General features: G+C 42.2%; 1 protein-coding gene across 4 annotated transcripts; it reads left to right on the top strand.

Annotated features, from left to right (window-relative positions):
- Positions 1-112: 112 nt before the first annotated feature.
- Positions 113-27,676, top strand: GLYR1 (glyoxylate reductase 1 homolog). Of its 4 annotated transcripts, XM_069809489.1 has the most exons (17): positions 136-215; positions 1,161-1,253; positions 2,404-2,440; positions 3,662-3,741; positions 11,345-11,483; positions 12,064-12,306; positions 15,308-15,394; positions 16,330-16,386; positions 17,481-17,531; positions 17,660-17,733; positions 19,576-19,675; positions 20,887-20,997; positions 21,286-21,387; positions 22,468-22,630; positions 23,055-23,234; positions 23,729-23,853; positions 24,210-27,676. In XM_069809489.1, the coding sequence occupies exons 5-17, from the start codon at positions 11,397-11,399 to the stop codon at positions 24,282-24,284; spliced, it is 1,455 nt and encodes a 484-aa protein (XP_069665590.1). In that variant the 5' UTR covers positions 136-215; positions 1,161-1,253; positions 2,404-2,440; positions 3,662-3,741; positions 11,345-11,396; the 3' UTR covers positions 24,285-27,676. The 4 variants fall into 4 exon arrangements, with proteins under 4 accessions (XP_069665587.1, XP_069665589.1, XP_069665591.1 ...); XM_069809486.1 differs by lacking the exon at positions 1,161-1,253 and having other exon boundaries at positions 113-215; XM_069809488.1 differs by lacking the exon at positions 1,161-1,253 and having other exon boundaries at positions 113-215; positions 20,887-21,000; positions 21,292-21,387.
- The last annotated feature ends 296 nt before the right edge of the window (positions 27,677-27,972 follow it).

The raw sequence follows: 27,972 nt of genomic DNA, 5'->3' as shown, positions 1-27,972 counted from the left end.
CAATCCGCGCCGCAGCCGCAGTCACGCCTCGGGGGAGCGGTCGGTGACAGCCCGCCCACCCACGTGACGGGGGCTGCCCAATCCCTGTTGTCCCCCCAATTTCCCCCCCCCCCGGCGGCGGGTGCCGTCCTGTCCCGGCAGGCCTTGCGCGGTGCGGCTGGTGGCTGTGTCGGTAAGATGGCGGCCGTGAGTCTGAGGCTCGGAGATCTGGTGTGGTGAGTGGCGGTGCAGGCCGGGCGGTGGCAGGGCAGAGCGGGGCGGCGGCGGCCGCGCGGGCGGGCAGGCAGGCAGGCGGGCGGACGGACGGACGGACGGCGGGGCAGACACCTCTCGGGGAACGAGGCGGAGTCTCCGCCTGTGGTAGCGGAGGCGCAGGCGGGGCGGCGGCGGGGCTGTGCCCGGCCCGGGGGAGCGCGGCGCGGCGGGAGCCCAGGGAGGCCCGGCCGGGCCGGGCCGAGCGCTGTCACCCCGTAGCCGCGGGGGATTCCAAGGTGCGGCTGCGGGTAGGGAGGGGGCAGGCGGTGGCGGAGCCGCGGCCCGGGCGGCGGGTCTCGGCGGTGCCGTCCCTCGGGGGCGGTGTGAGGAGGGGCGGGGGGAGGCGATCTGGGGCCACGGGACTGGGCTGGAGCGGGCTGAGGGGAGGCAGGCTCAGCTCTTAGCCGGGCCGACACCGGAGGCTAGCGGGAGGCGGCGCAGAAAAGAACCTGTGTAAGATGGAGGGGGTGAGGGGAGCGGGACGGAGGGGCGATCGTTGCGAGGCTCGGTTGGAAATACGGTCTTCTCCTAAGGGGGGTGAGACGGGACGTAAATAAGTTAGTAGGTGTTTAGGAGAGCGATGATACTATTTCTTGCTAGTGCTTTAATGAAGCAACGCAACTGTCCGGGAAAAGAGCATTTTTTTGCAGGTTAGGGTGTCCCTGTTGAAGCTTACAGAAGCCATTTCCCTTTGTCACTCCAGTTTTACCCTCAAATAGTCAGAGAGCTGTGGGGTTTTATTTCCTCATCAGAAAGACTGAGGGGATTCCATCAAGCCCTGTCAGTGCTGATTTTTTAAGTGCAGAGGCTCTACTGTACTTGACAGGCTAGGGTGTCCTGCTAGGGCTTGCAAGAAATAGTTAATCCCCAACACGCAAGTGCATGCATTTATATTTATATCCCAGATAAAAAGAAGCGTGTGCTCCAGGCTGTGACAACTGCAGTTTCTCATCTGAAAAATTGACAGTGCTGTGAAGTTGTCTAATTTATATAGCAAAGTAAGTAAAGATCAGTTCCTTTTAGCAAATTCTTTTTTTCAAACGAGGATTTGGGGAGTGCACTGCTCTCAGTGTTGGAATGCAGATTATCCTGCTTTAGTTTTGTACATGACAACCTAGACAGGTACTATCCCTAGAACCGTCGCAGAAGAACCATAACAGTAAGACAGTAACATAGGAAAGGCTTTGATGAATGTCTTGTTCAGTACAAGAACGGAAGCATTGAATACAAGACATGGTCACGGTTACAGCTCTTGGCAGTGTTTCTGCCTGACCATTGCTACTGAGTCGTCTGTGTAGCATTGCCATCTCAGGAGAGGCTGCAGTGCCACTTGCTGAGAATTTTTGGTTGAGGAGCTGGCGGGCTCCACAGGTTCTTTGCCAGTCTCTTGCAGACAATGACTGATAAGGTTTTGTGAGTGCTGCAGCCCGAGTAAGTGACAAGGGTAAGATAATGGTAAAGCCACCATGCTAAAACCTAAGACTAATGTCTCTTCCTTCTCTGTGAAGAAGGGGTTTTGTGTAGTTTTTGTAATGGAAACATTTGCAAGTGTAGGAAATAAACTTTTCTGCCTTTCTTATGGCTCTTTTGTATCCTTAGCACTTCTTACTGTGGTGGCGAGCACCTGAAGAAAGTGATAATGGAACACCTGTTCAGGGGATCCTGCCATTAGTGCTTTCCTGTGAGAACTTCTAAGAATCTCAGCTCTCTGAGCTGGAAATCGGTGGCTGCTGTGCTCACTAGACTGTTCTGTCCAGATGGATATAAGTTACCAACCTGAACTTTGGTTTGATTGCCTGCATCAATACTTTTTTCAGTTCCTTGTGAGGGAATATCCAGTCTTACAAGAGTAATAAGCACTATAGCACTGTATCTTCCAGGCCGAAGCTATGCTGCTGCTGTTCTGTTCACTTAAATTCTGATAGGCCAGCAAGTTCATGCAGACTCTTTAGAGACTTAGTTTAGGTGAAGGTATCTAACAATATAATGCTTGTGTGTCAACTGCGGGTCTTGCCTTTCGTGGTAGATTTTGACTTTAAGTTGTAACTCTCTTAATATGAAAAATATGACATAATACAAAAAGGTAGTCGTGGGATAGTTGTTTTTTTTTCTCTGGTTCTAGTGCCTAATACTTTCTTCTTTCTGTAGGGGGAAGCTGGGCCGGTATCCTCCGTGGCCAGGAAAGGTGAGGTTTGGTTGTTTGATTTTCTTATTTATTGTTGCTTTCTTAGTTTTTGTTTGTGTTGGGGGTGTGTGGTTTGGTGGTTGGTTTTTTGTTGGTTTTTTTTTTTTTTTTTTTTTTTTCTTTTTCCTTCTGCACAGAGAAAGCTTTGCCTGAAAGCATTTTGGTTGAAGATTAATATTGGGGGTTTTGTTTGGTTTTTTGTTTTTTGTTTAAATACATACCCCACAAATCTAAACTGTGAACCAGTTTAGGGCTTTATTTGATCTAGAAGTTCAGTCTGTCACTAACAGCTGTTAGTTCAGATGGAATGAAAAGCAACAGAGCGCGGTTCATCCAGCTCTGGAACTGACTGTGTTTCCCAGTTTTAACTATTTAATCCCTATCACTTTCTGCAAGACAGGTTTCTTTCCTCCTGTAGTAAATGGGTTAAATGCACTGTGTTAAAGAATAGAAATAGAGTCTGGCTTCTCAAGATGTTTTTTGAGTAATAATTATGGGGGTAGGGAGTAGTTAAACTTTCTCTTCTGGTTTGGTTGGTTTTTTTCTGATGAAAGGCCAAAAAGATTAAAAAAAAGCAAAACAAAACTCTATTGCCATTTTTATTATTTCTACCTCTCTGAAAGAACTTTGCTTTTATTTCTGGTGTAGGTATGAGGACTAAGCATGTTGAGTTAACAGCATGTGGCAGGGAAAAGTGTTGTCGATGTGGCTGACAGCCATAAATGTATGGTTATTGGATCAAGTTAAGTCCAGGCTCCCCTAGAGCCTTTCACCTGTGTAACTGAAAGACAGCTTTTCTCTTTACTAATATTTTAAACTTGATAAGCAATCTATTCTGAGAGTAAAGACAAAGCTTTAAATGTAAATTTTAAAAGTTACCTAAGTGGAACAAACTTTTATTAATGCCATTTGGCTTTCTAAACTTTAAAAAAAAGATTGCTAGCTTATCTATTGGGGATAGGGAGAAGAAAACCTCACTAAGAATGTAGTGATGTATCAGTGGATTTTGGCTACTTTTTCACTCTGCTGCAGCCTACAATATCTAAGGAAAGACATGGATTAAATATTTGAAAGACTTACAACAGGTTCAAGTTCTCTTCCTAGTCAGATATAAAAAAGAAAAAAAATTAAAGCTAAAATAGCTTTAACACATGACAGTAAAATCACGGGGTATAAATTTTCATTATGTGCTTTTTAACTTTCGCTTCTAATTGCCTTCAGATTGTTAATCCACCTAAAGATCTGAAGAAACCTCGTGGAAAAAAGTGCTTCTTTGTGAAGTTTTTTGGAACAGAAGATCAGTATGTACCTGCTTGTTTTCATCTGGTGAAAATACCGTGCCATATAATATGGATCTTTCAGGGAAGAAATATTTACTAACACAGTGCAGCGTAGCTTTGCCAAGGATTGTCTTTGATCTATGTGCAAAAAAATTCAACTATTATTGCATGCTATAGCCGCTCATGTGGGTGTATAAAGACTTACATACTCAGTCACGTTAGGATTTTAGTTGCTGCTGTGAAGGAGAGTTTTTTGGTAGCTTGCCATTTTTAGGGGAGTAGGTGCAATGTGACTGGGTTAGATTTTAGCATGTAACCATGTATGAGAAAGGTACAGCTAAGAGTATGCATTTGTTTTTCTGCCAGAAGAATAAAACAGCTATATACCTGCCATTTGTAAAAGAACATACTGTCATACCTGGTAATTGAAAACATTCTTGCTGTGCTTTGGGAAGACTTTACAGTATAGGAAAGCCAAAACTGTCGTAGACTACCTTTTTGCAAGGCAGAATTTATTGATTCCAAACATGCATACAAAATCATAGTTGTCTTAGATACCTACAAACAGGAAAAAAAACCAGAAATCTGAGAACTTGGGTTTTGTGAAACTGAAAATTATTTTGCTAATTTTTCAGTTTTTCCCTTTATTTTCTGCTATTTTGCATTAAGTCATGCAGTAAGGGAGAAAGTTACGAATATTTGCGGAAGACTGGAAAACCCTTTGGTGTTTGGAAAAAAAGGTAACAGTTGAGACCGTTTAATGGGTGTTTCTTAAGGAAATTAGTTTTGACTGCCAAATTATTTTTACTCAGTATTTAAAAATCATTTTGCATTAAGAATTGAGGTCTAAACTTCATGGAGTAGAAGTGAATGCTGCATACCAATAGGAACGTTTGTTGGATCTCTAGTAATGTAAGGCAGGTGAAGTTTGATTTGAAGGGAGAGAGTGTTTTGTGGTGGTGATGTTGTGGTTGAACATGGTTATTTGAGCTAATCAAGTTCTAAAAGTTGAGGAGATTGAGCCTTTCTATCCTGATTGTTCTCGATTCTTGTATTTCACGTTATTGAATCGAATACAGAGATGTTTTATATCAAGACAAGTTTGGAAAAAGTGGTCATGTCTGGGATACTGTAGCTGAGATTAGCGCATCATTGCAAATGAAGAGTTCAGTGCTGCAAAATAACTGGGATCTATTACATGATTCTAGAGCTCTGACTAGGGAAAATCCAGTCGTCTGGCACAGTAAGGTAGTGTGGTCATTGTCATGTCTCCCCTTCCCCTCCATGTCCATCTTGTGAAATTTAATCATTTCCTGCTAGATAATCATGACTTAGAAATTTGCTCGCTTTAACTGGCATACCCTGCCTGAAAATTAAATGGAAATAAATACTGCTCCCTTTGTTCTTCTTTTAAAATAGTATTGATAGGCGGAAGAGAAGCTTGTGTGCCTGTTCTGTCCTGACTTGGACCTTTAAAAAGAGTGTGCTGGTTAGAACTGTGCTGTTCTAACCAGTGTGCCGCTTGAGAAAATCCTTCTCTTTGAGCATAATCAATGAACCACGTCAGGAAAAAAATAAATTATTTCACTTAAAATGTGAGCATGAAGAGAAAATTCCTTTACTTATTTTGTGCAAGTAAACTAATGTGTTTTGCAAATACTTTTTTCTAGGTGAGTATAAACAGTAAGTGGAAATACGTAACTGGCAAAATGTCGCTACTCTACAAAATGAACAGTATGACGACCAGGAGGATGCAAAGCTCCATCACTGACTGTAGTCTGTGGTGTGATGAGTTATACTTACTCATACTGATATTCTAGCACACGTTGCTTCTGTTTTCTAGCACTTTGCTCTTTCTGCCACTTTCAAGTTTGTAAGGTGACATTACTATACCACTGATCCATTTTTTCAGCTCTTCTATTATTGCCTTACCCTGTCAAGGTTTAACAGGCAAGGATCTGGATATAAACTATTTGCCTATTGTCCAGTATGTGTGAGGTGAACGTGATGCTAGCTGCTGGGTAGAATCCCTCTCTCAAACTTCTGAGGGTCGTTGCTAGCCAGTTTGTCAATGGGTAGGTAATCTCAGACTTGATAGTCTTACTTTCTTCTGAGGATTCCCAGGTGACTGCTGTGGCCAGAAATGCCACAGTTTCAGGCTAGGTAAAAATTGTTTCCTCCTGACTTATGTGGCTCCAGTTTGCCATACCAAAGATTAAGGAGAAGGCTGCTTAGAAGTAAGAACTGGTGTGCATGCATCTGAGCTGAGTGGAGAGGTGAATAAAAACCTACTGATGAATTTGGAAGTGGTTTTGGTGTAGTGTATAGATAGGTTTTGGTTATTTGTGAAATCCCGAATAGCTTAGGATACAGCACAGAAGAAAATACATTTTTCTTTACCTGTGAACTGAATACTAATACTTACTGGCCCAGTGTGATGCTGCAGTGACTAGGGAAATACATTAACTGGAAGATTGTAAATAGTTTTGGCCAAAGACATAAACGTGAGAGCATGAGTGCATTCAGACTGTGCTCTAAGACCTGGCTTTTGATAAAGTTTCTACTGAGCTCCATGCTCCTTATGTTTCTTGTGTTGGTGTAGTTAGTTGCTTCTGTCACTTTCGAAGTAATAGGTTTTCTGGAAGATAAGGATTCTGTACCCATGGAAGAAGAATTTGCTTGTTTAAACTGTGAAGTACACCTATGCTTTACCACAGTGAAAGCCACCTTGATGTTCATAGTAGTAATATAATATCCACTTCCTATTCTAAGTGATTGCCTCAGTTGTGATGCACATATTCATCTAATGTCTCTTATTAACTTGCTCTCCAAATTGATACAGAGATTTTTCTAGTCTGCCTAGGAGTTCTTTTCTGAATGTCTCTTCTCAAAGTAAGTCACATTGAAAGGATTCTTCATTTAAAATCAGAAGAGATGGTGTTTCCTGCCCATAGACCTGGCAAGCATGTAACAACATCCAATTATGGGAGTATAAACAACAATTTTAATTTAGTCTTTCTAAACGGAAGTGGAGCTTTGACCCCTTGTCTGTGTTTCTAGCTGTGCTTTTCAGATAGTTTTTAAGATCCCCTTTTATTTCCCAAGCTACAGTCTTGTCCTAGGAAATCTTCGTAGATCATTCCAGTAGTCAAGTACTGCAATGTAAGAACTTACACATTGCTATATACGTGCATTTATTGCTTTTAGTAGTTAGAACTAATAGATTAGCAGGCCCATAGCCTACAAGTCTTTCTTGGTGTGCTTCATCCAGTTCAAAACATTCTTACATTTCATGGCCTGCTTGGGAATTCATTATGACATTGTCAAAAAATCATTGCTTTGAAGGTGTCATTCTACTATGTTTCATAGAAATACTAGGGAGAATCCCGCAGTCATCAGAGATGTGTGTACACACATTCACGTCCCATGCCACCCTCTTCTCCCTTTAGATATTCTGTAATAGCCAAATCATCTTGCAAGTCATGTATATCGAAGTCTTAATAGGAAGCTGGAACAGTCCATTCTTACTCATGGCACCTTTTTGAAGCGTCAGTGCAAAACTAATTAGTCTCATTAAATGCGGTGGGGTCAAGGGGCACTTCCTGACTTGATATATTGAGGAAAAATTGGAGGAAGCTTGCAGTCCAAGATAAGTATAATAATCTGCAGCCTATTTCCATCAGGCTCAGTGATTTTAGCACAGCACTCATTACCTTCCCATCCTCCATATCCTGTTGGGATGCAAACACCTACCCTCTTCTTCTGCCACTGTTCTTCCTGGTTTTCAAGGAGATGGAAATTTCTGGATGTCGTCTTTCTAAAATGTTCTTTCAGGTCCTGACATCAGAAAACACTTGCTTAAAGTTTGCCAGCTGTTGGATGTGGTGCCCTTTGGCAATCTGAGGAGCCAGAGGGTATAGGCTAAGCTGACAGAGGGGGTTAGCTTACATTGCTGGTGTTCTTCAGTTAGGCAAATTATCCCATGCAGAGCTCTATGTTGCTGTAACCAGACTGCTGTATAGCAGAGCCAGCTGGAATGTTGTTAGACATCTCTACAGGCAGAGTGCTGTAGCTGAAAACTACTATAGTCAAAACGTTTCCACCTCTTACTGTTATCTTTGGATGTGTAAGTACTCTGCAAAATTTTTTTTATTGCACAAATTTGAAAAATTTAATACTTAAAATTTCTTTCAGTATTGCCCTGCTGCTTGTTTTCTTTTGCTAAGTATCCCTTCCTTTTAGCTGCATGGATGTTTCTTCTAATTTAGTGTAGTAATTTTTGTTTGTTTTTTTTTTCCATTAAGAAGTTTACATATCAAATTCCAGAGTTCAGCCATTTCGGTTGTTTTACTGATGAAAATTGGGGCATTCCCTTTTAACAGCAGGAAACCTATCCTGATTTCTCTGTTGTGTCCTCACACACACTGGGCGTGTAAATAACTGAGCAGTTTTCTTTTGTCTTTCAAAATTGGTTGTGTTAGCATTTAGTGTGGGCATTTAAACTGCTACAGTCTAAAACTTTATGAATTTTTCCCAGACTGTAGTAGGTAATAGAACTTTGGAGATACAGCGCCACCGTTTTCCATCTCTAACTGTAAGGCTTGCAAAAAGTGAGTATTTGTGGATATTCCTCCACTTTCATTTCTCCAATTTATCATTAGGAATTGATATCTTTAGACTGGAAGAGAGTGGCTAGAACATGGGGGATTTTAAGGTTGCCTTGCCTGTGCTAAGCTCATATCATGGATTTGAATCTGGTATCTCTGGTTGCATCTCTTCTGTACCATTGTTTTCCGTGCAGCTCCAGGTCACATTTGTACTTGCCTCTGCTTTACAAGCATTCTAAGTTTTGATTATTGTTCATGAATATAGCATGGATTTTACATGAGTAGTGGTTTTATAAGAATGATGTTTTGGAGGGGATGAGGAAGGGTATGGAGAAATGAGCAGAGGAACCCATTACTAACAAGTATCTTTTTTACATCTTTTCACTTTCTATCTAGCCCATTCTTTACAGATACCAGATGACTCTGTGCAGTCATGAATACAATTTCATCTTAAATATGACATCTTCAGTAATGCCACTAATGCTTTTCTACAGCATTAATTCATTGCTGAGTCAGGAGAGAAATAGTAGTTCCTTTTATATGTTGTATTATAGAGACCTGTTATCTAAATATTGGCCTTCATTGGCTTTGTGGCTATTGCTTAACAGAGAGAGATCCTGTGTATAAACATGAATTATTTTGTTTGGTGGAAAGTTCTTTTCAAGTGTTTGAAACATAGCATGCAAATGCTTTATGGATATCTGGTGTCAAAAGACATGTTCATATCTTATAGAAAGTTGTCCAGGTAAGTGACACACAAAGAGTAAACTAGAAAGGAAAAGACCGGTTTAAAAAATTTACTTATTTATTTATTTTTAATCCTGAGGCAGCATTTAAGATTGTTTCTCACTTATTAGTTTGTCTCTGAGATCTCTGGCTCTTTGTCCTGGGGGATCACAAGTGCCAAGATGTGCCTTCGAAGCCAGGAGCCAGAAAGCTTTGTGCTTCAGACTTTCTCCGTACCAAAGGAAAAGTAATGAGAAAGGAAACTAATGAACTTGTGCAGTGAGGAGGGATAGGATGTGCAGAAACCTAAGAGAATGCCTTGATAGAAGAAAAGTTTGTGGGGGGTTTTTTATTATTTAGAAATTAAAATCTGGCAACAACATTTAACGTGCTTTATTATAATGTACTCCAACATTTTGTTTCCTTTGTATACATAATGGAAAGGCTTCTCATGAGCTGATGTTATCTAGTACCTCGGGATGCTTTGTCACTGAGTACCACACAGAAGAGCTTTACAGTATAAGAGCATTTTAAGATATGTTTCGCTATTATGTCCAGGCATCTGGGAGGGATTCTCTGAATAGCTGCTGGACAGCAGGCTCTAGTCTGAAAGTAATGATTTGACTTGTTATATTAGGTTAAGTCAGTTATTATGCAGAAGATATAAACTAAGCAAAAGGATTCAGCTTTGCATGCAAAAGAGTACAGGGTTCTGCTTCCAGGCTATGGTGGAATCATGGTGTAGGCTATACTGGCAATGTGGAAAGGATGCTAGCATTTTTTGCAGTCGGTTCTAGCAGGAGGCCTCATCTCTCCAGATGTGACCCAGAAAGTTTCAGTCTACTTTGAGCAAGTTGATTCCTGACTACAAACAATGGCTAATGCCAGTGAGGAGAAAGATCTCCATGAAGTTTTAAAAGAGTTTACTGGGCTTTACTACTTCATGAAGAGAGGACAAGCAAGATCCAGCAAAGCATCATTATTATTATTATTTTCACCTTTATGTTCAGTTTAGCTGTATGACATGATGCTTACAGTGTCTGAAAAGGCAGCTATTAAACCACTTCACCTGCTTGCAGAAGTCAGACCGCACTGGAGAATATTTAAAGCCTATAATCATGGCTAGTTAAGTTTGTAACTTAGAGATGCTTTTGGACCAGGGAAAATCAGTTTGACCAGTTTTTACTGTGTGCTGGGCTGCTGTATGTGAAGAAGCACTGTTGGCCATCCTAGCTCAGGAAAAGCTCTTCAGAAACTTTTGCAGGTCTGTTTTCAGTAGGATGGAAATAGCTTTGTAACAGTGTGGCTGATAAGCCTGGGCTTGAATTTGGGGAGAGAGGAAAGTATTCTAATCTCTGCGAGAACCACAAGGAATGTTGAAAGCAAAGGCATTCCCCTAAGCTGCAGTGAAAGAGTGGTAGAAGAGCTTGTCAACTGTAAGGAAAGTGGAGTTGTCACCCTGTACTTGACCACTTAACCATTTGGTAAATGTTAAGAAGTCCTACTTAGCAGCAGTGGAAACAGGGGAGTCATTTGAGTTTCCTCACAGGACTGCAGTCAGGTTAATACTCTGCTACTGTACCAGTTTATCTTAAAATATCAACAGTGAAGAAAATGGTTCTTTTTCCTCAAAAGTGAAAATGTTGTTTTCATGCAGAATATCAAGGTACATCAGAAATATGTTCATCAATGAGCTGGCATTTGCACTCACTTTATTTGTGGTGGGCTCTATTGTAAGAGACATAATTTTGGTTTTTCCTCCAGCTATTGCAGACACTTGTGTGTGCACAGTATGTTTGAACAAGGGATTGATGGCTTAGAATTGTTATGTGGCCTCTGCTTTCAACAACCTCTTGAGCAGATTCATATTGTTGGCTACCTTATGTGGAGGCATGTGATTGTGGGTGTTCCTTCTGGTGATACAAGAGCAGTCACTAGACTGCCTTTGTTCTAAACAAGTATCTAAGATCCCATCCAAAAGCTGTCTTGCTGATAGAGAATATGAATAACGCTTAGAGCAGAGCACTGCTAGCATGAGGGGATATAAAACTTGAGAGAGAAACCAAGTAAAAGTGTCAGAATAAAGTTCTCAGTGAATGCGGAAATCACAGCCTTTCAGGTTGTAGAAAGCAAGTTTGGGCTGCTATCATCTGTTTCTCTGGAGAAAAAAAGTATATCTGTGTGTTTCTAAAAGTGGGATGGTTGAGAAAGTTGCTGTTTGGAGAATATAATTTAATTTTTTGTTTGTTTTGTTGTTGTTTTTGTTTTTGTTTTGTTTTGTTTGCTTCTAGTGCTTGGATCAAAGTGGAGCAGCTGAAGCCTTATCACCCTCACAAAGAGGAGATGATAAAGATTAACAAGGGTAAGCGCTTCCAGCAAGCTGTGGATGCTGTAGAGGAGTTTCTTAGAAAAACCAAAGGCAAGGACCAGGTGAGTGGGTTCTTTTTTACTGTGTGCATCAAAGCAAGTCTTGGCATGAATGATGGTCAGATGCATTTTTATGTGAAAGGAGTTTGTTGCCTCTGGCAAGTTGAGGAGGGATTCGTTTACATTCCTTTGTTTTTTGTTTTTTTCCCCTATCCTCTCTTCTTCCCTATTCAGTCTTGTTTGGTGGGAAAAAGGTGTTGTTAAACTGATGGAGAAACTGAAGAGGCTAATTGATCTGCTTATGATGATTTGATAAATCAGTCTTAAGTCTTGGGCTAGAATTTGATGTCTACTAATCTTGTCTTTAGTGTATTGGAAGTGCACATATGTGCACACACTCCCAGCAAGTCTTCAAGTGGTCTGTTACTCGCTTACTTAAACTGATGTATTTTTGCAGGAGAACTAACCAGGAACTTCACTCACCGACTTCAAAGGGCTAACAAATAGCTAGTTTTCAAGTTACTGTGCTGTTGTTTTGCTTGGTAGTAATCAGCACAGGGTCCCTCACATCCTTGGTTTTGCATGAAAATCATTCCAGCTCTTCTCTTCTTTCCTTACCATCTTCTGTTCTGTAATCTCTCAGGCGTCTTCCCATAACTCCAACGAAGAGAAGAATCGGCGTAATTCCAGTGAAGAAAGAAGCAAGCAATCTGCTGGTGAAGAGAAACGCAAGGCCAGTTTGTCTGAAGGAAAGTTGAAGAAGGGCACAGGGGAAGGAAAAAAGAGGGTCTCTTCTGTATCGTCAGAGAGAGGATCAAAATCACCTTTGAAAAGAGCCCAGGATCAGAGCCCCCGAAAGCGGGGGCGTCCACCCAAGGATGAGAAGGTTTGTGTTGTGCATGTCCGCCAGTGCCCTGTGGACTTTGCAGATGGACTCTAGGGTTGACTGGCACCTTGACTAACAGGCCAGCAGGAAGAGTCAGTTCAGTATCAGGTTTTTTTAAGCTGTTCCATATTACTACTTCTAGACCATTTGGCTGCCTGATACCTTTGGCAAGCATATTGTTGGTTCTTCCTGTAATTTTTACCAGTTAGTTATTTTGAGTAGCTTTGTTCATATCTTTGAGAGGGCTTTGAGAGCTGTATCTTGAGACTCCACTTTTCATCTTGCCATCCCTCAAGTTCAGTTTGTGTGGGAAGGATTAGTGAAGAGGTACGGGTCTTCATCTGATTCCTGACTTCTCCCATCTCATCTACTTTGTATGATTAAGTGATCAGTAGTCACTCAACTTCACCCTCAGTACTTACAGAGGGTGGGGTATTCTTAAGGGCTAGGGTTTAAAGAAGAAACTCTTGTAGCCTGGGAAATCCACCAGAAGAATTGATTGTATTCATTTCAGCTTCTCTGCTCTAGGATATATTTCCATCCTCCATTATAAAGGTCCAACCTTGGAGCATTATTATTTTATCCCCATTACTTCCCTGTTATTTCTGGATGTTGTGGCAGCAACAATAGCCACCAATACTTTGTCTACCCTCATCTAGAGTTCCAGCCTTTTTATTTATTGTGGAACTCACTATTGTGGTCCAGATCTTCCTTTTCCAATTGGATAATTATTTCGGTGGATTATTACAATGCACATGCTCCGTCAGAGACTACACCTGGAGACCATTGGGAGACTTCAGCTGATACACCATGTGGCAGCCTGCTTGCTCACCTGTGCTTCAAATGGATCACATTATGCTGTGCTTCACAATCTTGGCTTTCAGTGCACTTCAGGACACAAGTCAAGATGGTAGTCTTTGATCTCCAAAGTTGTGAATGGATTGGCCTTCACTGGTTGAACAGCAAACTCTTTCTTGATGTAGTAAAATGAAGCTGATCACCTCAGATATTAGCTATGAAGGAAATACTGGCTTTTTTTTTTTTTTAGAGCCAGCTTCTGTTAAATCAGGCTGTATGACAGAGCCCGTCAGTTTCTCCTTTTGGGGGGTGTTGGAAGAGGGGAGGAATGATGCATATTTGTGAATTCTTACTAATCATTACGGAACTTGTGACTTGACTGATGCAGGAAAACACTTTACCGGCAACATACTTTCACCTCTCAAAGTGTCTTGCTATGAGCGAGTTGTATCTTCACATATTTGAGTTACAATAAGCCACGGGGCCTTTTTTTCCACTTGCAAAATGTTTTTGTGTCTTTGAGCTAGATTCATTCCAAAATTGATCAAAACTAATAGCTGGGAGAGTTCTGATCGTGCTGATGTGTTGCATGCTCAGGTTCTACTGTGTTAGCTACCTCAGGGCATCAGAGCACTTTGAGTGAGTGAATTGTAGTGGTAGAAATTATTTTACTTGCAAATTGCTGGCAAAGTCGTTTTGAACAGCTTATCACAGAGGTCGCCAGCTATGTGATAAATGTCTGGCTGCAGACCATGAAAATAAGCAGGCTGATGTAGGAAAGTAGCCTTATAGCTTCTGGAAAGTAATGTACTGACAATTAAAGAAATTGCCATGAAAATATAACAGTACTGCCTTAACACTATTTTTCAGCATGGGAAAGAATTTTAAAATCTTGTTGTCTTCTTGCCTGGTTCTCATAATTTCCCCAAATTCTTAGCCTTAGGGTAGAAAACATTTGTTGCTGTCCTGAATTACTGCAGTGTTGGGATTTTGCCCCGTCGCAGTCCAAATTCTGGCTTTCCAAGTAATAAGGATGCACAAAATTCAAGAATCCAGTTGTTGTCAAGGTGTGCTCTATCTAGAAATGGTCTGTAGGCATACATGATCATTCAAATACTCTTGTTTTTAAGCTTATATGAATATTTTCAAAGGACCAACGTGACTTGATAGGTATCAGAGCAGGTTTCATCCACGCTTTAGGAGTTGAAACAGCAGTGTGGTCTCTAAGGAGAGAATTTTAGTGTGCAAGGCTCTCCCTAGACGCTTTAGGGTTGGAGACTGATGTCTAAATTGTCCCTGCTGACAGACGAAACAGTTGCATCAATCTGAGTTACCTTCAGGAATCTTGCTCGTACCTTTTTTGCAAACAGTGGTCTTCTATTGTGGTTCTGCGTGGACACTAAGGTATATTGTGCATTTTCAGGAAGTAATTTTGGAGGGGAGATAATGTGATTCCATTTCTGAACCTTCATTTCAGGAAGATAATACATACTATGCAGAAGTCCTGCACATTTTCTTCATATATCATATGTCTATGACCTATAGCATAAAGACCTATTTTAACCTATGTATCTTGGGGAAATAAGAAAGATAAACTTTAATCTGCTCAACAGTAAAAAAACCCGATGTGTTAAGTGTTATTGTGACATGACAAATCGGGGCCTGTTGAGTGAATGTGGCAGTCCACGTACCGGTTTCTGTTTCATGGATTCAGCAAACTTGAGTAGATATGACTATCAGCCTCACACTTTGAAGGTTCTCCTGTTAACAGGTGGGCTACTTTTTTATGACGGGAGGATTAGAAGAGTTCAGACCTCTGACTGTGGTCATGTCCTTCACCCATTTGTTTAGCTTTTTGCATCCACCAGAGGAAAATGCTGGATCAAGTGTGTTCATTTGCTTCTCTGCTTATTGCATGATTACGCAAGTGCAGTGATTCCTCTTACATATGAAGAATGGATTCTCCAGAAGCCATAACTGTGTGGTTGAATTCCTTTGTTGGCAGTTCATGTTTTCTTCACCTCACCTGTGTTGATAATACGCTCTGTGTTAAAATATGAACACTTCATGGAAAGGCATGTGAGATGGAAGGCATTTGTAGCGCTTTTCAGAACTCTGTATGTGTGCTCATATGATCAACGTGCTGTGGCCAGCCACTGAGCCAGGTTGTAAGCTCTTTCTGATCCACCTTCTGTCTCCTCAGGACCTCACAATTCCAGAGTCAAGTACAGTGAAGAGAGTGATGACTGGAACAGTGGCTGGATTTAAATGGCCACCAAGCGTCAGTGAGGTGAGAAACTTTACAACATAATGTGATCTAGGAACTGAGTTTGTGGAAGCAAATCTAGAATCTTTTGTCTGGGCTGTAAAATAGTGAGATTTTTCTCTGCCTCCTGTTGGAACAAAGTAAGACACTCTCATTCTGTCATTCTGTAGTGTAACAAAGCTGGACAAGATCCTGGGCAATTAAGAAGTATGCTGGGAAGTGAGATTTCAGTCTTTGTGGAACTATTTGCAGATTCACACTTGCTCTACTCATTTTTGCACTTCTTGTTTTAAAAGTATTGCTGAGACTGGCTTCCCAGAACTGGAGGAGGTGATGTGGATAGTCTCTCCCTGTCTGGACACTATTGTATGGGGTGGTTTAATTTGATTTCCCTCCTAAGAAGCTTTTGGAAACCTTTCATTTTTGTGCATAAATAAATAAGTGGTCAGTAAAGCAGAATAAGAGCAGTGTGACCTTAGGCTAGTGCGTATGATGCTCATCGGGGAGGTGAGATACCTGGGCCTACAGTCCTTGTTGCTGTTAATATGGGTTTGCCTAGCATGTGACAATGCTAGGTGTAATCTCCAGCCTATTCCCAGAATGCTGTTTTAAGAAGTTCCTTGGAAGCTGGAAAATAAGTGTTTTCATTCCCTTGAGAAGAAGCAGCAGGATATGAGATCTCTCCCTCCCATGTTAATCTTGCTCATAACCTTCGTTGGTTTTCCTACATATGTCCAAAAATGAGGAATTAGGAATTAGACTTGAATGGCTTTGGGTTTGAGAGTGAAACAAATGTAAACAGCTTAAATGAAACAGGCTGCTTGATAAAGCTGATACATTTTATATTTTCCAGCTTAAGCTATTGTTCTCGTGCAGCTTGGGAGAAAAAGGGAATTGTGCTGTGGTTGCTCAGTGACTCTCTGGGAATGTTTCTGAGCCTGTACTTTCTTTCTTTGTAGCCTGTGAAGGACAGTGATCCACACTTTCATCACTTCCTGCTGAGCCAGACAGAGAAGGTGAGGATTTGGCAGGCAGGATCATTCTGCTGGTCTGTCTGGCTTGGCATCCTGCCCTTTGCTGGGTCTAAGTACAAGGAGTATGCGTAAAGAGCTCTGAAATTCTCTTCTTCGGGGTCTAGCAGCAATTAGATTCTCACGTACAATCTTGCAGTTCAGTTACTTCCTAACCTTAAGGTTTAGAGTGATTTAGCATTGAGTACAGTGAATAGTTTAAGTAATTAAAGATTATCTAGCACCAGGATTTGACAGATCAGTTGTAGTAAATTCTTTAGATTGAACATTGAGGGGTAGGAAAAGCTGTTTTTCTGTTTAAAAACCCTGTTTGAAAGTCTTTGGTTGTCCTACCAGTTGCTTCATCTGGATGAGCTTGTCTATTAACTGAATATGGCAGGAGAATTTCCAGGGCCAGAAAATCTCCATGTGAAATATAGCCAGTTTATCTCCTGGCAGTCAGAAGCCTTGCAGGATTTTATCTTCAGCAGTGAACATCAGGACAAAAAGGAGAGATCAAATTAAATGAAAAAGGATTTATATCCAGCTGAGGATCTGGGCAGAGCCAGAAGGATTAAGAGCAGCTAACAGCTTTAATCTACACAAGCTCACAATAAGCAGCATGGGAAGGACCAGCCTTCACCTTAACGTTAGTTGAAAGCCACATACCTTCTCATATTAACAAGAAGGTTTTTCTTGCACAGCTGCATTGACATACTGAGCATAGATATGAGGCAAGGCACTTCATGGCAGGCTTTAGACATCTCTGTTTCCTTTGGGCCAAATGCGAGAGTAGGGATGCCCTGGATCCTTGCCTCTAGAGGACCCTGTCATATGAACTACAGGAAGGAGTTTGCAGTACCTGTATCGGAAGACAGGCTGAATTGCTGGGGCAGGGTGGGAAAGGAAGAGCTTAGTATGTCACAATAGGTTTTTGTTTTTATTTTCTCCCATTGAGGGAAGCCTGGGAGTTTTTCTGCTTTGCAGATGGTGGTGGGTGGGTGAGCTGCCTGTTTCTATCTAACAAGGATATGGTATGTTTGCTCAGCAGAGCAAATCAGCACTGTCCTTCCCCTGAATGCTTTGTCTTCTCCATACAGCCAGCTGTCTGCTATCAAGCCATCACAAAGAAGCTGAAGGTTTGTGAAGAGGTAAGGCAAATATTGGTTTTGATGGATTTTCCTTATTGTCCTGAGGACTTGCAGTTCCTCCAGAGCTGTGCATTCTATTTTTTTTTTTTTTTTTTTTCCCCCACCCCACCCTCTTCCCACCTCCCCAGGAAACAGGATCCACCTCCATCCAGGCAGCAGACAGCACAGCAGTCAATGGCAGTATCACACCTACAGACAAAAAGTAAGATCTCCAACGCGCTTCAACCATTTCCCTTACTTTTTCTCCTTCCCAGCTCATACATGCAGCCATTATCCAGCTTGTCACTGAGAATAAATAAACCTAACGTTTCCCTCTAACTACAGATCTCCTCTGTCCTTGTGTGAAACTCTGATTTGGGGGGAAAAGGGGGAGGGAGGCAGCTGAAAAACGAACAGGGGCTGTACAGTAGAAGAATTCAGAATAGGATTTGGCCTGGATACATTTGCAATTCAGGGCTTTTCTGCAGTTGCCCTTTTCCTGTAGGGCATACTGCAGAACATTAAGCAGCAGTACTTCTGAATGCTGTATGAGGCAGAAAGATAAAAGGGTATCTTTCTCCAGTAGTGCCTGGCAGTTGACTGGGTTTATTTAATCGCTCTTCTGAGCATGTAGAAGACAAGAGGAAGAGGGAGGCGTGCTCTCTCAGCACAAGAGCTTTGCTGTGTAGCACGTGAGCTTTCTGGTTTCTTCTAACGTCCCCCTTCTCCTTTCTAGAGTGAGAGAAGCCTAATTTGAGCTTCCTGTTTCACTCTGTAACTTCCGCTCTGTTCAAATTGAGTTCAGGCCACAACTTGCTGTTTGCCGTTGGGGTCGTTCTCATGGGATGTCAGTTCTCAACTGTACTCCAGGGGAACCAAAATAACAATGAAGCTGTTCAGGTAAAACAGTCTCTCAGGAAAGTGTGGCTCAGAGGTGGGTTGGGAGAGAAAGAATATCTCCTCTGTTTTAGAGGCTTGAAAATAGGTGGACCTTGTTTGGGCTGTTTAAGGAGCGTATAGTGACTTGCTCTGACCTGTCTAAATTAGTTTGCTCTAACAAAAGGCAGCATGGCTAGCTGGGAGAGTGCAGCTGGCTTGCGAAAGCCACAGCGCATCTGTAGTGTGGCTAATTCTGAAGAATTAGCTGGGGAATTGCCAGGCAGATTTCATCTCGAAGTTACATCAGACCTGTAACTGAACACTTCAGAATTTCCTGCTAGAATTGTGGTTTTGGTATGAAGCTAGCTGCATGATGTATGGAAGGATCTTTGCAGCAATGACTGCAAAGGAATTTCTGTTGTGCAGGTAACTGTAGGGATGGAAATTGTTTTAGCGCATTGTCGTCTTCTTGAAGGGGGGGAACAAAACTCTTGCCAGCTTTGTGGGGGGAGGCATGGGGGAAAGCAGCTGGTATCTGGGACTATTGTATTGTTGCTCATAGTGACCTGTACTGACCTATTACTTCCTTTCTAGGTCTGTCCAAAATCGCAGCTGTAGAGCAGGGACTAGGTCTATGGTCTGTGCATGATGCCCAGTAGTCTTTGCTGGGCTTCATTAAAATAAAGGTTGTAATGTATCATTCAAAGTATTACTTAGTTTAAAAATCAGAAGATTAATTAGAGAAGCACTTGCTGATCTCTAAATGTTCCTTTCATCTTCAGTAAGGCAATGGCTGGCAACAGAAAGCACAAGAGCAGCAATTTTAATAAAACAAACCAAACAAAAAAACCTACAAACTAACACACACCCACCCCACCCCCCCCAAACAAACAAACAAAAAACCCCAGACCACCAAAACCTTTAAGTAGTCTTCTGAAGCAGACTAAAGACTTTCTTCAGGAAATTGTTAGGGTTGCTTTGTAAGCAAAATAAATACCAGTTTGCTTTTAAAGCTCAGTATCTGCCCATTCTAGCTGTGGCCACAGTGGAACAGGTTTGGTTTTGTTGTGGTTTTGGGAGTTTTTTGCTGGTGATGCTCCAGGGTTTGCTCTTCATCATTCCCAAGACCATGAGAGGCTGACACCAATTGCTTTCTGTTGCATTAATGTTTATCTCTTCCCCTCAGGATAGGATTTCTGGGACTTGGCCTGATGGGAAGTGGCATTGTCTCCAACTTACTGAAGATGGGTCACACTGTCACTGTCTGGAACCGGACTGCTGAGAAGGTAGGCATGTGCTTAAGATACAGGTGATACTGAACCTTTTCTAAACATGTAGTTACCACCTCTAGCTCGGGGAGGCCTGGAGTCACCAATCAGTGGTGCCTAGGAGAGGATGCCAAAGAAACACAAGTATATGCTTGCCACCTTTTTCTATTATTATTTCCTAGGTGCTTGTTGGTGGCCACTTTTGACTAGATGAAGCTGTAGTCTGTCCTAGTATGGTCACTCTTATGTGAACAGTCCCCATCCCATTCCCATTTTGTATGAGATGGGAGGGTTGCCAGAAAAATTGCAACCTTGTATATGTGTTGAGGGATGCAGTGTAAAGTGCCTCTGGAAATACTGCTGATGTAAATAGCCAAGTCATTGTGTCATGGAGCTGGACAAAAAGACCAAGTGCTGGGGAATTGGTTCTAGGAGTGGTGTGGTAAGATGCACTGCTTGACCACAGCTTCATCTACACATCCATTGTGCTGTTCGTGTTGCGGTAACAAAGGTTCTGTTGAAAACCTGCTGTGTCATAAGACCAGGATGAGAAGGGTTTAGAGGTGTATTCGAAGTGAAAATGAAGCTTATATTACACTTATATTCTAGCCAGCGTTATGCTTTGTAGTGGAGGAGGAAAAGTAGGTAACTGGGGGAGATATGGTACTGCAATGATATTGTGGAATATCAAAGGCAAGAAGGGCACTGTGGTTACTTTGTTCAAAGGGATTAAAAGATTTTTTTTTTTTTTTGACTGCAAAACATGGATGGTGTGAGGGGATAGGGTAAGAAGGAGCTAAGATTTTGAAGCAGCAGCACACTAAAACACATTAGTCTCAGCTGTGCATAGTCTCAGCTGTGCATATTCCTGTTTACTGTGCAGTAACACCTTTTGCTCTGTCTGTCTACCAGTTATTTTTCCCCTCATCTCTCCTCCAAAACCCACAACATTCAATCTCTTATCATTTCACCTAAGTGTTCTCTTTTCCTGTGTCTTTCTTTTGAAGTTCTTCACTTGAAGTTTCAGAAAAGCTGCAAAAGAGCCCCTTGTGGGCAGGGGGGTGGGGACAGACGACAAACCAACAGAAGACAACCCAGTCGCCATGTAATTAATATGCCTGACTCCTTTTGAGTTGGGTCCAGCAGCAGAGCTTGTTTCAGCAAAATGCCAGAGAACCCATTTGCTCTGTACTTAATTTTTCTTATGTTTGGATTTGTGACTTTTGCAGTGTGATTTGTTCATCCAGGAGGGGGCACGGCTGGGAAGAACCCCCGCTGAAGTTGTCTCCACCTGTGACATCACCTTTGCCTGTGTATCGGATCCAAAAGCAGCAAAGGATGTAAGGATTAGCTCTTATTTTTCCTCCACCAGCTAGATTACAAGATACAGTCACTGAATGCCATTCCTGATTCCTACTAACCATGGTAGCCTGGGTCACTGTAGATGCTGGGCAGTGCAGCTATGTAAAAATAAATATCCCAACAAAAAAATCATCCCTGGGGGTACGTTTTGATATCCCTCTAGGAGTCTATCAGTGCAGTGCCAGGCTCGCTTGAATTGCTGTCCTGCAGGATTGGAGTTTCTCTGCAGACACCCTATTGCTTTACCGCTCTTCTGTTCCCCACAGCTGGTACTTGGTCCGAGTGGAGTGTTGCAGGGGATTCGTCCAGGGAAGTGTTATGTTGATATGTCCACTGTGGATGCAGATACAGTCACAGAGTTGGCCCAGGTAATCACATTGAACTGAACTGCTAACATCTGTGATTCAGCAGCAGTACTGCAGTTCTTGTTGCTTCAGGTGGTAAGCTGTTGATAATAAAGATGCTTCTGATGATTTTGGGGCTTCTTTTAGGAGACGCTCAAGTCCCAGGCAAATAAGACAAAATAAACTGTCAAATCTTGACCAGCAAACAAAGTTGGATGAGATGTTCCCTGGTGATAACAGCAAAGCCTGTAGATTTGGCAGGACTGTTAGCTGGCACCAATGCAAACAGCCAGCCAGATTTTGATCCCTTAAGAAGTATTTATAGCCAGATTGGTATTCTGTAGCAAACTGGAGGAGAAAGCATTGTCTGGATTAATAACTGTCCTTAAATGATAAAATGCATAATCTGCTTATTTTAAATGTTCTGCTTGGGGAAAAAAAATGCCTTCATGTTTCATTCTCTAGAAATATTATTATAGAGAGGATTTCTGTAGAAGTGTTCTGATTATTTCTGATGTGGCATCTTTGATTTCCTCTTTGGCTTCTGGATTGTTATCCTCTGCCTTAAAGGTAGTGTGTGGTGTTGCACGAGGAAGGGGAGTTAATTTTGGTGAAGTTTTAAGCAGACATATTCATGACACAGTAGTGTGTAACATGAATTTGGAGAATGAAGGGTCATACATATTAATAAACCTCTGGCTGAAGAGATCTGTCAAAGGCCTTTCCTCTTTGGGGAAAAGGGGGAAAATATCGTAACAGTCAATCTTCTGAGATTCCTACACCACATGTGCAATTTCAGCACTGGTTCCTTTGGCCGTTACAGGGTGCCATGGCAAAAGCACGTAAGTTCAGCTGCTTAAAACATGCACAGTAGTGACGGGTGCAAGAAAGTGCTGCTGGAGTGTGAGGGCAACTTTTGGCCTCAAGTACCCTTTGCAGCGCATCACTTTCCTCTTCTATTTATAAGTCTGAGCTATTTGTTCTGCTTTAAAATTCTGTTCTCAGGGACAGGAATGCCCTAAACAATGTTCTTGTTGTGCTGCCTACTCAGCATCAATGTGTGCTGTTCATGCACAGCTAACCAGAGATGCTTTTTTTTTCTAGGTGATAGTGTCCCGGGGTGGTCGCTTTTTGGAAGCACCGGTCTCAGGAAATCAGCAGCTATCTAACGATGGGATGCTAGTGATCCTGGCAGCTGGTGACAGGGGTTTATATGAGGACTGCAGTAGCTGTTTCCAAGCGATGGGGAAGACCTCTTTTTTCCTAGGTAATTGAAATGCGAAGGGCCTGATAGCAGTTTCTTACTCAGTGCAAGGACTGGGAAATCCAGCAAAGAGTCTTAGAGGCGTATGTGTCATCTGTTTCTTGTCTCCTTGGGCAGTATGGGAAACTGCCCTGCTCTTTGGGAACTTGACCAATTTCAGAGCGTCTAGCCTAAGTTTTCTTTTTTGAATACTGGCTCATTTTGGAGGACCCATGATGCTTTTATTTTCAATCATACTTTGTTATGATTTCTCCCTTCCTTTGAGTGCTTGGAAAATGGGTAAGGTTTCTTAAGTCTTTCAGGGGAGGGGAGAGCTGCCAAGTACTTGGACGTGGATAGTCTGGTAGTGTTAATACTGTGTGGGATGGGGGAGCAAGGCTGCTGTATCTCTTCTGGAGGAATGCCCAATGGTATGTCTCGCTCCCAGGTGAAGTAGGCAATGCTGCCAAGATGATGCTGATTGTGAACATGGTCCAAGGCAGCTTCATGGCAACGATAGCAGAAGGACTGACTTTGGCTCAAGTGACTGGCCAGTCCCAACAGACCCTTCTGGATATCCTCAATCAGGGACAACTTGCCAGCATCTTCCTGGACCAGAAGTGCCAAAGTAAAGTTCTCTTACGTTGTTTTATTATAGGACATTTGCCACAACCTAGCAGCATTTCAGATAATGGCAGAAGGGAGAAAATAACCATCCCATCTTCATCAGCCTGGGATTCTGGGTATTTTAAGCATTCTGGAAATGAAGAGCTGAGTTCCATTCCTTCCCCTTCATAGCCAGGGCTCCTGAGAATCCACCCCAAGCTCTGCATTGTCTACAGCCTGCTTAGAACTTGAGTTCACAGTGAGGATTTCATTGGGGCAGGGTAATAAGTGAAATGGAGGGCAAGCTGCTTAGAAATCTGAGCTCACTTTGTCAGTGGGCAATAATGACGTTATCTGCTGTGGTCAGATGGAGAGCAGAGAAACAGAAGAGCTAAAAGCAGTGTTCCTGCTGATCAGCATGGGAAAGGGAAGTTTGGTGTTGAATTACATGCCCTTGCAGTGTGGGCTTGATTTACTTTTGTTGTGCTTATTTTTTGCACCCATTCCTCTCAACAGATATTTTGCAAGGAAACTTTAAACCTGATTTCTACCTGAAATACATACAGAAGGATCTTAGATTAGCTATTGCACTGGGCGATTCTGTCAACCACCCAACTCCCATGGCAGCTGCTGCCAACGAGGTAAGAGCTGTTCAGTGTTCAGATATGTGTTATTCAGCATTTCTTCAATAGAGCCCTTTGTCAACAAGAGACAAAAATCTAGGAATTATGTCATCTCTAAGACAAGGGAGCAGCGATTGAAATATATTTTGACTAGGATGGAATTGGATTTGTTTTGATTGTAGAAGCCCTTAAAATATCACATCAATAAACATAGATGGCCTCAACAAGACCTGGTGTGTTCTGATATGTGCTGCTCTAATTACTTGACATACTATGCAGTTCTCTGGTTTGCAATGGTCAGCAAAGCAATTTTTCTGCCGAGGAAAGGCTTCACACGAGCAGGCACTGATCCTTTTCTAATTTCTCTTCTCTAGGTCTATAAACGAGCAAAAGCATTGGACCAATCAGACAACGACATGTCTGCAGTGTACAGGGCCTACATCCACTAGGCTGCACCGTTCTTACTGTTAATACTATGATTATTGATTAATATTATTATGATACTGGGTTTTAACTCTGGACCAGTCCATCTCTGTCTCTCCATTTCCTTTTATACACAGACTTTGAGATCTGCCACGGAGGCAGCTGCTGCGGTGAGCCTTCCCCTGGTGGCAGAAAGGGGGGAGGAGGGGGCTCGGATTGTTGCAGTCTAATTAGAAAAATCCATGCCATGCACTGACAGTCATGGAACAGAACAGTGGCGGCTTGTTCAGAAGCTCTGAGGCAACTCTGCCAGAAATCTGCTGCTTGGCTGCTTTTATTTTCCAATTTGTATGCTTGTCCAAGATGCTGTTTCTAACGATCCCTTTTCTCCTTTGCTGTGAAATAATGCGTGTGTTGGACTCTCTGCATCAAGGGGACAGGTGACACACATCCCATCTACCTGTGAATATTGCTAAAGTCCTTGGTCCCAAGTAAGGTGAGGAGCATTTCCTGTTAATCGGCCACTGTTAGAGAACAAAGCACCTCCCATGGAGGAGAATGGCAGTTCCAGAAGGTAATGGGGTTGCATGCAACACTGTCTTGATTCTGCTTCTTTTTAAACTTCCACCTCCCCAGCACCTTGATGGAGGAATTCCTTGTACTGTTAAGAAAAACAGATTGCATCCATGTCTTCCCCTGTACAGACAACTGTAGCTTAGGGAACACAAACCTTACTGAAAATTAGAGAATGCCAGTGTAAACGAGCCTCCTAAAAGGCTAATCACAGCTGCCCATCTCACAAACAGCATTGGAGATCAGCACCTTTGCATAGAAAACTGCAAGAGGAACATACAGCCTAAAACTGGGCCAGAGATATTTTATTTGGGGAAGGAACAAACCTTAGGGTTGCTCCTGGCCTTAGCTTATGTTGCTTTAATACTTGCTTTTTTTTTTTTTTCTTTTTTTAACCCTTGTAGTCAATAATTACAAAGGTGTCTTGAATTGTAGCAGTGTCACAAGCAGAGTGATGAGTCTGAAAGAGGCGAGAAGAATGATCGTAGAGCCAAGAGACTGAGAATCCTGAGCTCCTTTCCATGCTCTCTCTCTGGCCTTTGTATGGTCATTGTATCTCTTAGCCTGTTTGCCCATCTTTAAAGGTGGGTGATGATTACCTACCTCACAGGGATATTTTTGTGTACTGATTAGTGATCTTTATACATGTCAGACTTTCCATACATGTTCTTAGTCTTACTACTCTGGGTACACTAGCACAGCATGAGACTTTTCCCTGTACCTGTGACTCTGCTTGTAGCCAGATACCAACTTCTAGAAAGACTAGTAAACAAAGGGGAGGCTAAGACCACTGCTGAGCTTTAGTCTAGGAATGTGGGACTTGAACTGCAGATGCCAAGGCTAGAGAGCAGAGATGCTCTCATTGTTGATAGCAGAGCAACCCAGAGTCCAAAGGATGCATGTCTCTCTAAAAATGCACAGAGCATGTTTTTGGGTGTGGTTTGTTGTGTTTTTTTGGTTTTTTTTAATTGTTCTCAGTATTAGCCTTTTAGGAGGGTTCTTGCATTTTGGATTTGAGAGTTAGTAAAATGCCAGTAAGAAACTTTATTGGCCAAAATCGCTTTTCAGTGGCACAATCTCCTCCCTTGGTTTGGGATTCTGAAAGGAAAGAAAGCAAATTCAAATTAGACCATGTTCCTTTAAATCCATGAGGTCTGCCCCTCCCGCCATCTTATTTTTCTAGGAACTTAATGGCTGTGTTAGGAAATCTTCCTGTGGGTTAGGATTTCTGACCAATCCTGCTGTGTGCAGCATGTGCATATGGTTCAGGGGCACCTTATTAAGAAACAGAGAAAGTATCAGATACTCATTACGAATCATGACATCTAACGCCTAATGCTGTAAATGTTACTTTGTTGAATATTTCACCTCCTGTGATCACTATTATTTGTGGGCTAATATTGTGTTAACGCATTATGTCCTGTGGTGAACATCTAGTAATAGATCCGTTAGATATCACTTTGCCCGTTTGTCAGTGATATATGTGAACAATACTAGTTACACATACATGTTTCTTTGGCAGTGCAACTGTCATCCTGCATGTAGATATTCATATTAAAGGCACATATAACTACCCAGGATAACCAGCCATTAGCCTGCTTTTGACACACTTGTGCTTCCCCCATCCAGAAGAACTCCGCTATTAGCATCAGAAGTCCTTGGTTAAACATGCCGCAGTTAAGAAATCATTTACATGAATGGTGTATTGAGGGCATCTGGGCGAAATTGTGTTTTGGGGGCAGGAGATAAGACCACAGGTTTTATAGTGTAAGAAAGCTTTTGGGAGGAAGAGGGAGGTGCTGTCTCGGGTCCAGTTGAGAGTGGAACTGTGCTGAGCCAGTGCAGCAGCATCCCCAACCTGTTCCTGCTGAGATCTCTTGGGCCGGGGTAAAGGTGAATGGGTCTGAGCAAAGGTAATGGAGGATCTCCCTCTTTTTCTACTTTGTGGTGCCTCTGGATAGAGTGAGAATATGAAAGGAGCTCTCAAGTCCTGTGATACGTGTTTTGTAGTGAATTCAAAGAACCATGTTTGTGAGAGAGGAGAACCACTCCCATGGCAACTCCCTGCTGCAGGTTTTGTTTTCCAGAAATACTGTAGTGCTGGAAATGGCGATTGTTATTTATGTGGGAGTGGCAGGTGCAGACTAGTTAAACACTGTAATTTATCCTGGGAAAGTCTGACTGCAGCTTTCTGGTGAGGTAGGTGGATGTAGAGTGGCTGGAAGGTGCGGTGCTGACCAGCCAGTTGTACAATCACAGATATGCCAGGGAGGAGCAGGAGACCGAGAGCTCTGAAGTGTGGGTGTGAAGTGAGGAGGAGGGATGGAAATGGTGTAAACCGGACTGTTTCAGATGCCATTTCAGATTGACTTGTGTCAGTCTCACTCAGATTCTTGTATTTATGTCTGTAGCCTCTGAACATGGATCTTAAATCTGTTCCTAGGCCTGAGATTTGGGGGAGGGAAGGGGGGGAAGCTGTGGATTGAGAGATGCTCTAATAAAACTGGCTAGTCAATGTTGTCTTAATATTGTTGACAATTCTGTAAAGTTCCTTTTTATGAGGATTTCTGTTTTAGAAATTTGCTTTTTTGACTCCCTCCTTTTTAAAGAGAAAATGTGACACTTGTGAAAAAGCTTGTAAGAAAAGCAGTTTCTTTCTTCCTCAATGATAGATCCTATAGTTAATTAAGGTTGTGAATTTTTATTTTTTTGCCTTGTTTTTAATTAACGTTTGTCTTTCAGAATAGGATGTGTGAAAATGTTTAAATGGCAAAACAAAAAGATTTTTTTTGTGCAATTAACAAAGCTACTGGCAAAAAGAATAAAACCCTTCTTGGTAACATGATGTTCTTGTGGCATTTTCTAAAGCCTATCAAACCTGTATTGTGGCATTAAAGAAATATGTACGTTTCTCAAAACATTAAAAAATCAGAGTTGCTGAAAAACAGCAGTATGTGTGAGAGCATTTTGGTCATTGCAGAAGCCTGATCTTGTCAGTGTGGCACTACAATGGATGAACCTGGGTAAATTCCAGCCTCTGCACGCAGAGGGCTGTGTGCATCCGGACTGAGAGGAGGAGGAAGGCTTAATTTTAAAGCAAAGAATGCTGAGAGATGGAGGTGCAGGAACTTTCTGGTGTCA

This window comes from Haliaeetus albicilla, chromosome 22 (genome assembly GCF_947461875.1).
Source record: "Haliaeetus albicilla chromosome 22, bHalAlb1.1, whole genome shotgun sequence".
NCBI classification, from domain to species: domain Eukaryota; kingdom Metazoa; phylum Chordata; class Aves; order Accipitriformes; family Accipitridae; genus Haliaeetus; species Haliaeetus albicilla.
This window is presented reverse-complemented; position numbering and strand designations above follow the sequence as displayed.

Excerpts from the sequence above, each read along its gene's own strand:
- GLYR1 (XM_069809486.1), top strand. The coding sequence starts at position 178 with ATGGCGGCCGTGAGTCTGAGGCTCGGAGATCTGGTGTG. Across the intron at positions 2,441-3,661 it reads ATCCTCCGTGGCCAGGAAAG|ATTGTTAATCCACCTAAAGA; the intron begins GTGAGGTTTGGT and ends AATTGCCTTCAG. Across the intron at positions 22,631-23,054 it reads GAAGACCTCTTTTTTCCTAG|GTGAAGTAGGCAATGCTGCC; the intron begins GTAATTGAAATG and ends TCTCGCTCCCAG.